Source organism: Piliocolobus tephrosceles, chromosome 13 (assembly GCF_002776525.5).
Source record: "Piliocolobus tephrosceles isolate RC106 chromosome 13, ASM277652v3, whole genome shotgun sequence".
Classification (NCBI taxonomy): Eukaryota; Metazoa; Chordata; class Mammalia; order Primates; family Cercopithecidae; genus Piliocolobus; species Piliocolobus tephrosceles.
Window position 1 is genome coordinate 65,214,066 of NC_045446.1, and position 15,346 is coordinate 65,229,411.

At 43.1% G+C, this 15,346-nt stretch overlaps 1 protein-coding gene and 1 pseudogene across 1 annotated transcript; both read right to left on the minus strand.

The window, feature by feature from the left end:
* Positions 1-1,813: 1,813 nt before the first annotated feature.
* On the minus strand, positions 1,814-2,945 carry LOC111540719 (annotated as a pseudogene).
* A 1,300-nt stretch (positions 2,946-4,245) lies between these two features.
* On the minus strand, positions 4,246-14,565 carry LOC111540967 (nucleophosmin-like). The gene is given in 5 exon segments (XM_023209636.1): positions 4,246-4,331; positions 11,783-11,995; positions 12,062-12,334; positions 12,337-12,644; positions 14,522-14,565. Coding segments are annotated over 5 exon segments (924 nt in total).
* Positions 14,566-15,346: the final 781 nt, after the last annotated feature.

Here is a 15,346-nt window from a genome sequence, read left to right on the forward strand (position 1 = left end):
TAATATATAATATAACATATACTAACATAATAAAGTTATTATATGATGTATTAATATAATGATTATTGGTTTTTATTTTATTAATAGTTATTATTAATTATCTGTTGTTATTTATTAATAATAGTTATTAATATTATCAGATATGTGATTGGCAAATATTTTCTTCCATTCTATGGATTGTCTTTTCACTCTCTTGATAGTGTCCTTTGATGTACAAAAATTGAGGCAATTTTTTCTTGGGAAATACGGAGAGACTACCAATTAGCGGGTATAGTTACAAGTGAAAAACGTTGTTGTTGCTATGATTTCATGTCTACTCGTGATAAATGTTTAGGAGAAACCACAGGAAATTACTGAGTGAGGGTAGAACTAGCCTGAGATTCCATATCACTACCATTCACTTAACATGTGATTAATTCTTTGTTTATCTAGAAGGGGAGCTGAAGATGAAAAGATGTCATGATCTGGGGACACAGCAAACCAAAGCCCTGACCTGAAACTGAAACTGGTACCAGAAGGGAGGTTCTGAGCAGATAAACCCCAGACAGAACTTTGGTAGTAACACAGGAGTACTTTGGGAATTGCTTATTGGGTGGTGGTGGAGTCGACAGTAAAAAATTTCCCCTCTACATCCTTAGGTTAAATTCTGATAGTGCCTGGAACTCTAGGGCAAGGCGACTTATTAGGCTACCTCCTTTAGACCTTGAGGATGTGGTCCCACTGACATTTAGACATCAGTTTCAAGGAGCTGGAAATAAATGTCTTGCAAAATTAGTAATGTTTAGATAAAAGAACATGAATCCCAATCCCAGCTGCCCAAGGTCAGTAAACAAGGAAACTCAGAGCCTTCATATCACCCTGTTTTGGGAAGCCCTTTCTGACCATAGCAGGATCTCTGAGATCACAGAAAGCTGAGTCCAGGAACAAATCATATCCTTTGTTGAATTGCACCCATTGAGGTCCCATTTACATTGGGTCTTATGCAATGGGAGAATGGTTAACAGTATTGCCTTGATTGACAAAAACTGGGACTCTAGAAATTGGAATGAGGCTATCTGTGAAGAGCCAACGATGAGGATATTTGTCACCTGGGTTCCCCCTTAACACTTTTCATTGTTCTACATGTCCCTCAATGGACAAACCTGACAGGTCTTCAAGAGGAAATTTGCCATAGGAGAAGGGAATAAGGAGCCTGGGCTTGCCACTTGGGGCAGAAAGAGGAATATCTATGACCATACTTTGAGAAAGGGTGGTGGCCCCAGGAACAGCATACCTCTGATAAGGAGAAACTTCTCCACTCAGCCACCCAGTGTCTCTACTTAGCCACCGTGGGAAACTATGGTGTGCTGAGAATTAAAATAACTACTGCTTTTTACCCAAACAGGTGTGCTAAGGGACACTGCTTGCCTGAGCATAAGCTGCGTGAGGGGCATGCTCTGCTTCTAGGATATCACGCAGATCTAGATAGCAGAGGCAAATTTCCTGTGTGACTGGTATTGAAAATCAGTGGTGGCAGTGAATTTTCAAGCAACAAGGATTGAGATGTGAGCGTTTCAGAGTTTTTCTATTGAGGGATATTTCTATCTAAGTTGCTATTTCACCAAAAAGGGCAAGAATAATTCATATCCAATAGCCAGCAATGCTAGGGATTTTCAGAAACATCGACAGAAGAGATCCAAGGGAAAAGACAGAGTTTCTTGCTAATCAAATACTTGGAATCTCCAAGAATCAAAACTGTTTGAATTAATGGCAATGTGACCTCAATTATATTCACAGTCTTGTGAAATTTGGGGTTCACACCTTAAAATTGAATTTAAAAATCCTATTCTTTTTTTCTATGAATTAAGAAAAAAATTATTATTTGATTACAATGGAGGACTACCTAGGACTATATTTTGAGATTGAGTGTTCTGACTACTGGGCTTTCTAAATTTTCCATTTTTCCCCTCTATGTTATTGATGTTTATGAGAGAAGATGAAGTTATTTCTTTGAATCAGGGTTTCCTAGCATTCTTTGGCTACTGGGGACATGCAATCTTGGTGATGGCTGCTTTGACATCCTTGTTCCTCAGTGTGTAGATGACAGGGTTGAGAACGGGTGTGAGAATGGCAAATACCACATTGCTCATGATGTGGAAGTCGAGGGGCAGGTCAGCCCTGTAGGCCACATAGGCTAAGGCAATGGATGAGTAGTAGGTGCCCACCACTAGGAGGTGGGAGCTGCAGGTGGAGAAGGTTTTGGAGCGTCCTTCTTGGGAGTTGATACGAAGCACCGAGGTCAAGATGTGGGCATAGGAGAGAAACACCAGGAGAAGGGGGAGGAAGGACACCACCATGGCGATGCAGAAGCCCATGAAGGTCTGGGGGGTAGTGTCAGAGCAGGAGGCCTGGACCACAGAAGCAGTGGTAGATGTGGGCAATGCTGTCAAATGCCATCTGGGAGGTCCTTACTACTGCTGGGATGGGCAGGAGGAGGGCAGTGAGCCAGGCACTGGTTGCCAAGGCAGCGTTGGTCTGTGGGGTCATGAGGACAGGGTAGTGCAGTGGGCGGAGATAGCCACATAGCGGTCATAGGCCATGACCACCAGGATGAAGGCTTCTGAGCAGGAGAAGCTGTGGAACAGGTACATCTGCAGGAAGCAGGCAGGGAAGCTGAGGAAGCGGTCCCCAAGCAAGAATAGGGACAGCATCTTGGGGACAGTGGTTGTGGTGACAAGAATGTCCAAGGTGGAGAGGTTGATTAGGAAGAAGTACATGGGCTTGTGGAGGCTGGGCTTTGCCACCACAGCCACCAGGATCAGGGCATTACCCATCAGGATGAGCATGGAGAGGAGGAGAAAGACAAAGAAAATAGGAGGGAAGAGGCATTTTGGCAGAGAGGGGATGCCCATAAGGTAGAAGATGGTTGAGGAGTCCCCTGATCCATTACAAGTGATTGTTTCCATGGTGGGTTAAAGCCGGAGGCTCTGAAGTTGAGTACTGGGAACACCTGGGAACCAGGCCCATCTGGAAGCCAAAACAACCAGAGATTCTGTAAGGAGAATTACTAAATGATCACTGTATAATAAATAGATGATAGACTCTATCTTATCTCAAAATTCTTCATCCTATCCCAGAATTCTCTCTTTCCTTTTTAAATCAAGTATGGAAAAAGTACCTACAATATATAAATCAGGTGTTATTTGCTGGATATATAGTAGACAACTTAGTGGGGCTGAAGAAAGACATTAAGCAATGAATCACATAATTATTTAATTATAATTGTGTTAAGTGCTTTGGAAGAACTTCTAGTGCACTTTAACATGTTCCATATGATTATTTTGGGGATATCAGATCTCTTAAACCAGAACACCAAGTTCATTTTTCTTTTGGCATTTGCTTTAAGTTTTTTTAAAATGGCATCTTTGTTACCACATTGAATAGGGAGGGCTGATGTCTCCCAGGTTTACTGCAACATGCTGTCTTTCCATCATAATTATTAACTAGGGAATGGCTCCTTTCTCTCTTGTTTGCTTGGTGCAGTGGTTCTGCTGTTTCCATCTAAGCTGAGTTCTCTGTATCCTGTCTCTGACTGTGGGGCTCTTTGTTATGTTACAGTGAAGGGAGTGACACTGGAATGCTCTTGGTAGGAAGAGTCATTCCAGACTGGGTTCCTGATAATGGCTTCTTCCACAGCTGGGCAACAACAGAGAATCCAAGACAGTCTCTGTAACTCCTTTGAGCTTCCCTCCCTGCTGGCTGCTGCAGCTCAGCTGTGCTCCTGTTTGACTACTGTGTTCCCACTACCCAGCAGGCTTCTCTGCTTCTTTGCTAGTCAGAAAGTGTCACAGTAACCTGGGAAAACTTGGGAGGCATAATTGATAGAAAAGAACCACCTGGAAATCTGTTTGTAGTAGCTGCTCCGAGTCAAAAGAACCCCTTTTGGAACCAGGAATGAGTGCTTCAACCCACAGACATGGGGATTTTGAGCTGAAGGAAAGTACTGATTCACCCTCTACTTTAGGCTTGTCTCTTGCGCTAAAGGACCCCCGGCACAAGTCTTTGTTGACATTTGTATTACTGTCTCATTAATCCCAATGATTCAGGAGCAGTTTCCACTATTTTTCCCAAGTCACTTCTAATTTCCCATTCCTCTAATGAAATATCTCTCATGGATAAAATCACTAATGTAAAAAATGGAAAAGATGTTTATTTTCAAGTCCAAATAATTTATCCCCCATAGTCCAGAGGCTGCTCACAGAAAGGCTAGGGGCTTTCCCGGGTGCCACGGACAGCTGGCTGCAGAGCCAGAAACACTGCCAGGACAGGGTTCTTTCTTCTATACATGTTTCCTGAAGAATACAGAAGTCCAAGTTTCTAAGGGGAAGTCTTTTAAGACAAAGGTTTCTATTTCCCTTTTTTGTTTTCTAGTTGATAACATCAAACAAAACTAAATTTCAAATTTTCCTCTGGGTTTCTATACGGTAGGTACTAAATCACTGTCTAGCAATGCAAATGCTCCTTTAAAATAATGTCGCAAGATCTGGCAAGAGTGAACTTGCTTTGTCCCAAGTTGAGAAGGTTATCCCTCAGTTAACCAGAACCCTGTCCCAACAGATTCAGTAGCTAGGTTTTCCTCATACCCAAAGCGGGCAACTGCACTTCCCTGGACATTGCTGCACTCAGAGAGTGAGTCATGGGCTGACTGTCCCCACGTTAGGCTGAGTTGGGGGTCTGAGGGACAGAAACTCAGAAGGTCAAAGCTAGAGGGGCCCTTGGAGGCCATGCAGTCCAGCTGCCCCTCCTCCTCTCTCCTGTATCCACTGCTTTGCAGAAGGAGACATGGATGCTGAGACCCCCTGGTGGAGAGACAGCCTGAGGCTTTTCTCAGCCAGGTGGTGCTGGACTACCCAACACGCAGACCAGGTTTGGGTCACCAGCAAAGCAGAGGCACCAAAAATACTTACGGAGAGAATTTAAGATGTATTATTTCAAAGCACCATTCAACTAGTCCATCATAGGAAATATCAGAATTTGGCTGGACTTTCTGTACAATTTAGAGTTATTTTATTTTGAATTACTTGCTATCTCTAAGTAATGCAGCCCTGTGCTTAGGGCTAAGAGGACACTGTTTCCCAGGGCACAGAACTTGTCCAGCAGACCTTTCCAGTTAGGTTTGTCTATGAGTCAGTTACAGTGCTGGTGGGGAGAGAGAAGGACAGAAAAACTGATCACCCGAATGTCATCCTGCACTTGCTGTACATCATCTCTCCCCATCAGACAGCCCTGCAAGGAAGTGCTTATGCCCCTTCAACTAATGAAGAAACTGAGGTTCAGAGAAGGCCAGGCCCTCCTTCAGGGTCACAGCTGGTGAGGGGTGAGAGCACAGGCTGCACCTGGAACCTGGCAGCCCACAGTCCTGCCTCCTGGGCCAGCTCTGACACTCTCTTTCTGTGACTGTGGGTCTCTGAGTCTTGATTTTCTCATCCATACAGTGAGGGGTTTGAGGAAATCATCTCTGAGAGGTTTCCAATTCAATGAGCCATTTTCTGAGTGTCCCTCTGTGTTTTGCAGAGTGGGGGTTCAGGACAGATGTCACATGACTCACGCCTCTAAGGGAGAGGATGAGGGCTCTCGCACTGAGGGAACACCGCAGCAGAACCGGGTTCTTGACCTTCATTATGCCATGTGCACCTTAGTGGTTATGTGTGTGGGCTCAGGAGTCAATCCCTGCTTCTAACTCCAGCTGTGTGACATTGAGCAAGTCACTTTCCCCTCTCTGAGCCTTTTGCCCCTGATCTGTGACCTCATGGGGTTTTCTTTATGTAGAGAATGCTTAGATATGCTTACAAAGAGCCTGGAACATGGAAGAGCAAAAAGTTTGCTAGTGTTTCCAGTGGTTCCTGCTGTCATCAGCCTTTTCTCCCTGCAGGGAGGCCTTGGCCAAGAAGATTTGAATCCCGTCTGTGAGTGCATTCATTGCCCAGGCCTGTCAGGATATCTGGCCAAAGGTTTCACAGCCCAGGCATGCACCTGGATCCCAGGCACCTTCCAACCTGGATCCTGGGTGCCTGCTCTGTGCATACTAAATCTGCCTTCCTGACCTCTGGCCCAGGTTTGTAGTCCCTGGACACCCTGTCCCTGTCTTCCCATCCCAGATTTCTCTGCCTATCTCTGGGCACCCCATCTCCAGCAACGTTCACCTGTTGAGCCTGCTGCACACTGGTATCTCCTGCGTTCCTCCATGCGAGACCTTGGAGGAGGCTAGGGCTGAGCCGTGGCCCATTAAACCCTCAGGCCCCTCTTTTCTGGCAGGCCTCCTGGGGTACTTTCTCTCAATGGTGCTTCCATGGTACGCCACACTCACCATCCCTCAGGGATCAACTCCGTGGCATCTCCTTCAGCTTGTATGTGATAGAAGTAGTATTTAGGCTGGGTGCAGTGGCTCAAGCCTGTAATCCCAGCACTTTGGGAGGCCGAGACGGGCGGATCACAAGGTCAGGAGATCGAGACCATCCTGGCTAACCCCGTGAAACTCCGTCTCTACTAAAAATTACAAAAAACTAGCCGGGCGAGGTGGAGGGCGCCTGTAGTCCCAGCTACTCGGGAGGCTGAGGCAGGAGAATGGCGGGAACCCGGGAGGCGGAGCTTGCAGTGAACTGAGATCCGGCCACTGCACTCCAGTTTGGACGACAAAGCGAGACTCCATCTCTAAAAAAAAAAAAAAAAAGAAGAAGTAGTATTTGTCCCTGGGCTTTGCAAATAATAACAAGATCATTATTAATAGCCCTCAAGGGCCCAAAACTTTACACCAATGGTGTAGCCTTTATTCTCATTATCCTCTCTTATCCTCACAATAGCAGAGAAGACAGGAATTAACAATAGGGTATACAGTAAGTCCAAGAGAAAGAAAACAAGGTCTAGAAAGTGAAACAGCTGGTCCATTTTAACATTGATGGCTAGAGGAAGAGCTGGAATTTAGACCTAGGGCTTTATTCCCTGCCTAGTGCCTTGACTGCTGCAACAGAAGTATATAATAATCAAGAAGATGGGGCCTGGAGCTATTAAATATTAAACATCCTCCTTTATTGGTTTGCTGGTTTTCCACTTACTTTTCTAAATGTACACAGAAGTGCTAATATGCACTTCAGAGAAGGGCTTGGTTCCAGAAATACCTCCTCTTCCTCCCATTACATAGTCATAACCCTGTTTTCTCTTTCTAATCAGATGTATTCGTTGTACCCTTCTTTGCCAGTTAATTCAGTGGCATGGGGAGACCCAAAAGTTCAGGTGGCAATCTCCGCTTCCAGTTCAATGAAATGATTATTTCACTCCTGGTAGATCTATTCCATGCTTAGGAACTAAAATACATAAACTGGCAGAATCCAAAGTTAGGGAGGCAGAAGCACGTACTTTGATTCTCCTTTTTTATTTTTTTTCCCCCAATTCCCTTTCAGGTTCTATGTATTTTAGAACTGGGTTCTTAGGGGCAATAAAAGGAAGCACTCCCACTTCCTACCTTGGTTCTCAGACCTGTGTATTCTGGCTAGACAGGAAACTGCTCTATATATTGGATACTGGTTACAAGTATGTATTTCAGCTTACAAGACAGCACGCAAGCCCTGAGGTATTATCATTCAGCCAACACCCAAAACTGAGTCTCAATAAGTTATTCCTCTAGTCTAGCAGGCCGCCTACTTCTGAGTGATGGGCTGCATTATAAGATCAGCGATTCCATGGGCATGAGACTTACTGCTTCACTTATTTTGCCATAAAATTGATTTTTTTTGTCAAAAACATGGCCATATGGGATAGTATCATGATGAATAAGGCATTTATTAAATCACAGAAAATGATAACAGAAGAAACATTGTGAGTAAGAAAGGCAAACTCATATCCAGTATAAGTTTCTATTCCAATAAAGATAAACCACTGCCCCATCAATGATGGAAGGGATCTAGTGTGTTCATCCTGTCACCCATAGCTAGCCAGTTTCCTTGGCCAATGGTTCATATCATAGACTCAGTGTTGGTCTTTGTTGCTGACATATTGGATATACAGCAGAAGCTAAGCCAGACCAGCCTTTATGAATCCATGCACAACTTCACTCCTTGTCACTGTGCCTTTTATTCATTAATCTATTGAGCAAACACTGAAGCATCTAGGAAAGAGAGTCTAACTGATTTTCATGGATGGATCATCTTGTCTACCTGATTTTGCCTACTCTTATTGATTTTGAAGAGCTTTTTCTGCCATGATACCCTCTGGTAAATAGTCACATGGCACACAAATATCTTCACAATCTGTACCCATTCTTAGAGGTCTACCACCTTAAATCTTCTCCATACCTCTTCTCCACCAATCTTCTTTCTAAGTACTTGAATGTCCCAGCAAAACCATTAGCATTTGCCCATACTCTGTTATGGATCCATACCTCTTTCCATTTCACTTTTCAGGTGAGATGAACTTACCAGGGTGAAAAAACAGATGCACTGCCAAAGGTTCTGCCTACTGGCAGGATTTACCTTGTTGGCGATCCTTTGGGGCCCTCCTAAATGGGGCTGCAATGCAGCAGCAGTCCACTCAGGTGGCCCCAGCATATTTTGAAGAAACATTTGTAAACCAGGTTTGAATGTTTTTATTCGTCAGGGAATTGGTTATAGGGAACTTCCCATGAGATCATATATTGGAGTTGATGGAAAGTTGCCAACACAGCAAGACTGGGTGTCATGGGAGTGTGAGCTGCCTACTCACTCAATTTAATAGCTCCTTCGAGATCTGCTTCAGCCTAATAGAATAACATTTATTACTTCCATTTGAAGAAGGGATGTTTCTGTACATGTTCAATTTTATATTTGGTTTGTTCAAATTAATATCCAACTCATAAGGAACAGCGTGGGACTCATATTCATTCAGTGTTCCCCAGTGAGCCATTCGGTCTGCTCCAGGGCCAGGCACTATTTTTCAGAAGAATAGTTAACTACAGAAAAAAGCACGAATTTGCTCTAAAATTCAAGTGGGCTGTGCTGTGATTCAATAGTGTATTTTACCTCAAAAATTCAAAGGGAGCCAGGTGTGGTGGCTCATGCCTGTAATCCCAGCACTTTGAGAGGCCGAGGTGGGTGGATCACTTGAAGTCAGGAGTTCAAGACCAGCCTGACCAACATGGTGAAACCCTGTCCCTACTAAAAAAATAAAAAATTAGCCAGGCATGGTGGCACACACCTGTAATCCCACCTACTTGGGAGACTGAGGCAGGAGAATCACTTGAACCCAGAAGCGGAGGTTGCAGTGAGCCAAGATTGTGCCATTGCACTCCAGCCTGGGCAACAAGAGTGAAATTCCATCTCAAAAAAAAAAAAAAAAAGAAAGAAAAGAAAATTCAAAGGGGACTTTTAAGTTTTGAGTGTGATAGTGTGGCTTGTCTGGGACTAAGCTTTCTGCCAAAAACAACTGTAAAAGCTGGACAATATGTAAAACAATGGTCTGAAGACCTCAGAGAGCCACCAATGGCAGGTCTTGAAGGACTGCAGTCCTTGAGAGGGGAGTCACATGAGGCTAGTTCCACCTGACTCCAATTTTTTTCCTAAGGTATTTCCCAGCTTGCAGGATGGCAAAGTAGAGCCCAATTGGGAAACACAAGCCCCACTGTTTGGAGTTTAGGTTACCAAAGTGACTGGAACTTAAGAAGCAAATTCTAGGAGAGGATGACAGTGCAGAGAAGGAACACCAAAACCTGTGTACAGATTACCTCTTGTCATTGACCAACTCCTAAGGTGCGCATATGCAGGGAAAGACTCAAAGAACCCAGAAGAATACAGCATCTGGGAAGCCAGAGAGCTTCAGAAAGACTGTAATAGCCACATGATGTTGGAGATTCAGTGGTTGGAGTTTAGCTCCATGCAAATGGAGGGGCCATTGTAAGTACCCCAGAATCTCAGTTGAGACCCTGGAAATTCCAGGCTTTAGAATTACGGCTAAACACTAAAAGTAATAGCAAAATTGAAATAAACATGACATAATATAGCCTAAAACCAAGCCACAACAAGGCAATCCATTAGTACTCTTTGCTAGAAAAATATAACTCTTTCTGGAAAAAACTGAATTATCCAGAGCTTTAAATTTAAAAAATTTTTGACATCAGGTAACCAATCAAAAAATATGAGTCATGGTTAAAACAAAATAAAATGAAAGATCAAATGAACAAAAACAAGAGGAGAAAAAGAGAGTAGAAGCAAATACACAGATAATTCAGATACAGTTATCGGGCAGGGACCTTAAAATAACTATGATTAATAAATATATTACAAAAAAGAGGAAAAGATAAATAAAATATGAGAAATGGAGAATTAAAGAGAGAACTAGAATCTATAGAAAGATTCTATAAGGCCGGGTACAGTGGCTCACACCCAAAATCCCAGCACTTTGGGAGGCCAAGGTGGGCGGAGCACCTGAGGTCAGGGGTTAGAGACCAGCCTGACCAACATGGAGAAACCCTGTCTCTACTAAAAATACAAAAATTAGCTAGGCGTGGTGGCATGTGCCTGTAATCCCAGTTACTCAGGAGGCTGAGGCAGGAGAATCGCTTGAACCCAGGTGGCAGAGGTTGCAATGAGCTGAGATGGCACCATTTCACTCCAGCCTGGGCAACAAGAGCGAAACTCTGTCTCAAAAAAAAATTTTTTTTTAAAGAAAAAAGACTACATATGCCTCCAAATCCAGAAAAAAATGCACATTTTTATTACTGAGCCCCCTGACATATCTAATGCTTCCCCCCACATATCTTTGGCTTTATACTCTTTGATTGTCTTTCAATGTGTCAGTAATTTTATAAAATAATTATTTAGCAAAGAAAATAGAAATATGACTGGGCACGATGACCCATGCCTGTAATTCCAGCACTTTGGGAGGCAGAGGTGGGTGGATCACCTGAGGTCGGGAGTTTAAGACCAGCCCGACTAACATGGCAAACCCTCATCTCTACTAAAAATGCAAAAATTAGCTGGGTGTGGTGGCGTGACCTGTAGTCCCAGCTACCAGGGAGGCTAAGACATGAGAATCGCTTAAACCCAGGAAGCAGAGGTTGCAGTGAGCAGAGATCTCACCACTGCAACTCCAGCCTGGGCAACAGTGTGAAACTCTGTCTCAAAAAAAAAGAAGAAAAGAGAAATATAATTCATCTGTTCCTATCAGCATGGTTGCTTGATAATTATTATTTTTTAATTAAAATACTGGATTTTATTTCACATGTACATTTTTGTCTCCCCATCATTTCCATGTCTGACCACCACTACTACTATGTCCTATCATAACATTCCATACATACTTAAAACCAAGCAAAGGGTGGAGTTCCATCTTTAAAAACTAAACAGGCATTTTGGACAAAACACTCTTGGCAATGGAACCTGGACAACATTTATCAAACACAGCAGGGAAAGTTCTCATTCTGCATCATAAAAAGGACAGTCAGATATCAACTGTTACAGAAATGAAATAAGACAGAGTCTCGCTCTTGTTGCCCAGGCTGGAGTGCAGTGGCACAATCTTGGCTCACTGCAACCTCTGTCTTATGGGTTAAAGCAAGTCTCCTACCTCAGCCTCCTGAGTAGCTGGGATTAAAGGCATGCACCACCATGCCCAGCTAATTTTTGTATTTTTAGTAGAGACTAGGTTTCACCATGTTGGCCAGGCTGGTCTTGAACTCGACCTCGTGATCCGCCTGCCTCAGCCTCCCAAAGTACTGGGATTACAGGCATGAGCCACCGTGCCCGGCAACAAAAAATTTTTAACAAATTGCTTAAACTATTTTCTTCAAGAGACTTCCTCCACTGCCAGAGATCTTGAATAGCCTCCTGGCCAGTCATCTGGAAGCAATTCTTCACGTAACTGATGAACTTGGCTTCCACTTTGGGAAGAGAATCACCTTTTTCTATACTTGCTTGCATTTTGGCTTTAATGTCTTCTACAGAACTAGGTCCTTTTGGTGTTTTTAGGAGTTTTTTCCTGTTTTTTGTTGGTGTTGATGACGGTTTTGAGTCTTTTCCATTCTGATTTGACTTTTGTGCATTTTTGGCTGGAGTATCTTGTAGAGATTTCTTCACTGGTGCTTTTTCTTCAGTTTCCCCATCATCAGAATCATCATCATCATCCTCTTCATCATCATCATCTTCTTCATCAGCAGCAAGTTTTACTTTTTTCTGTGGAATCTTGCTACCACCTCCAGGGGCAGACTGCTTTCTAGATATACTCAGGAGTTTCACATCCTCCTCCTCTTCATCTTCTGACTCTGCATCTTTCTCCACAGCTACTAAGTGCTGCCCACTAGTATGTACTGGCCCTGAACCGCACTTCAACCATAAGGTGGTGTTATTACAAAGCCCCCAAGGAAAATCATTGGCTGTACAGACATTTCCAAAGTTGCCAGTGTTACATTAATTGGACTGTCTTCGCAATTCATTGCCTCTGCTTCAACAATGTGCAATTCTTCCTTTGCATCAGTGCCTAAACTGACGATTCTTAAATATAACTGGTGCTCATTTTCATCATTATCCACCTTAAAGTGATAATCTTTGTTGGCCTTTAGTTCCCAACTGAAAAGATAGTTCTGGGGCCTCAGGGGGCTCATGTGTAGGTCCATCGAATCTGCCAACGAGTGGCGGCACGCCCTTAGGTGGGAGAGAAGGCAGACAGAGATAAACAACCACTGCTCAAAAGAACAGCTGCGCAGGATGGAATCACACCAGGGCGATAATTATTATTGATAGTTGGGATTAATAACACATGGGATTTCTGTGTTTTTTTTTTTTTTTTTAATTTCCAACTTTTAAGTTCAGGGGTACGTGTGCAGATGTGGAGGTTTGTTACATAGGTAAACAGGTGCCTTGGTGGTTTGCTGCACAGGTCATTCCATCATCTAGGTATTAAGTCCAGCATCCATTAGTTATTCTTCCCAGTGCTCTCCCTCCTCCCACCCCCCCAGCCTCTGACAGGCCTCAGTGTGTGTTGTTCCCCACCATGGGTCCATGAGTTCTTATCATTCAGCACCCATTTATAAGTGAGAACATGCGGTATTTGGTTTTCTGTTCCTGCGTTAGTTTGCTGAGGATAATGGCTTCCAGCTCCATCCATGTCCCTGCAAAGGACATGATCTCATTCCTTTTTATGACTGCATAGTATTCCATGGTGTATGTGTACCACATTTTCTTTATCTAGTCTATCATTGATGGGCATTTAGGTTGATTTACTGTGTTTGCTATTGTGAATAATGCTGCCATGAACATACACATGCATGTATCTTTATAATAGAATGATTTATATTCCTTTGGGTATATTCCCAGTAATGGCATTGCTGGGTCAAATGGTACTATTATGCCTCTAGGTCTTTGAGGAATCACCACACTGTCTTCCACACTGGTTGAACTAATCTACACTCTGATCAACAGTGTAAAAGTGTTTCTTTTTCTCTACCACCTTGCCAGCATCTGTTGTTTTTTGACATTTTAGTAATAGCCATTCTGATTGGTGTGAGGTAATATCTCATCATGGTTTTGATTGCATTCCTTTAAGGATCAGTGATGTTGAGCTTTTTTTCATACATTTGTTGGCCACATGTATGTCTTCTTTCGTGAAGTATCTGTTCATGTCCTTTGCCCACTTTTTTCTTTTTTTTTTTGAGACAGAGCCTCGCATTGTCGCCCAGGCTGGAGTGCAGTGGCATGATCTTGGCTCACTGCAGCCTCGGCCTCCCAGGTTCAAGCGATTCTTCTGCCTCAGCCTCCTGAGTAGCTGGGACTGCAGGCGCCTCCCAGGTTCAAGCGATTCTTCTGCCTCAGCCTCCTGAGTAGCTGGGACTGCAGGCGCCTGCCACCACACCCAGCTAATTTTTTGTATTTTTAGTAGAGACAGGGTTTCACCATGTTAGCCAGGATGGTCTCCATCTCCTGACCCTGTGATCCACCCACCTTGGCCTCCCAAAGTGCTGGGATTACAGGCATGAGTCACCGTGCCCAGCCCACACCCGGCTAATTTTTTGTATTTTTAGTAGAGACGGGTTTCACCATGTTGGTCAGGCTGACCTCGAACTCCTGCTTTGTCCACTTGTTAATGGGGTTATGATTTTCTTCAATGTATGCTATAATAAAAAGCATAATAAAAATTATCATGCTATAATAAAAGAAATAATTTTAATATTCTTTCATTTCCATGGTTACCTGACCTAGATTAGACAAATAATAGGGTTTTAACTTTCTTTCTTTTTTTTTTTTTTTTGAGACGGAGTCTCGCTATCACCCAGGCTGGAGTGCAGTGGCGGGATCTCAGCTCACCGCAAGCTCCGCCTCCCAGGTTCACGCCATTCTCCTGCCTCAGCCTCCCGAGTAGCTGGGACTACAGGCGCCCACCACGTCGCCCGGCTAGTTTTTTGTATTTTTTAGTAGAGACGGGGTTTCACCGTGTTAGCCAGGATGGTCTCGATCTCCTGACCTCGTGATCCACACGTCTTGGCCTCCCAAAGTGCTGGGATTACAGGCTTGAGCCACCGCACCCGGCCTTAACTTTCTTTTTGTTGTCAAAATCTGGTGTTGGCATACCTTTTCTCTAATTTGAACTGGTATTGCTTATGTTTGATACAGCATTAAGGAATTTGATGATTTTTGTTTTCACAATAATGAAATTAAATTCACAAAAATGAAATTAATTAATGTCATTTTTCAGAGAAATGATATTAAGTGCAATAATTTTATTTATCATAAAGATTTTGTACATCATTACAACATCATGTCATAATGTTATAATGTGTATAAACATTAAAAATCAACTTAAAAAAACACAATCCCATTTGTAACAGCCACACACAAGCACAAGAAACCTAGGAATACACCTAACCAAAGAGGTGAAAGATCTCTACAAGAAGAATTCAAAACATTGCTGAAAAAAACAAAAAAGTGGACAAACATTCCATGCTCATGAATTGGAAGAATCAACATCATTAAAACGACCATACTGCCCAAAGCAATATACAGATTGAATGCTATTCCTATCGAACTACCAACATCATTTTTTCACCGAATTAGAAAAAGAAGCTATTCTTAAATTCATATGGAACCAAAAAAGAGCCCAAATAGCCAAAGCAATCCTAAACAAAAAGAACAAAGCTGGAGGTATCGCTGTTACCTGACTTGAAACTCTAAGGCTACAGTAATCAAAACAGCATGATATTGGCATAAAAACAGACACGTAGACCAATGGAACAGAATAGAGAACCCAGAAATAAAGCTGCACACCTACAGCCATATGATCTTCAATAAAGTCAGCAAAAATAAGTATGGGGAAAGGACTCCGTCTTCAATAAATAGTGCTGGGATACCTG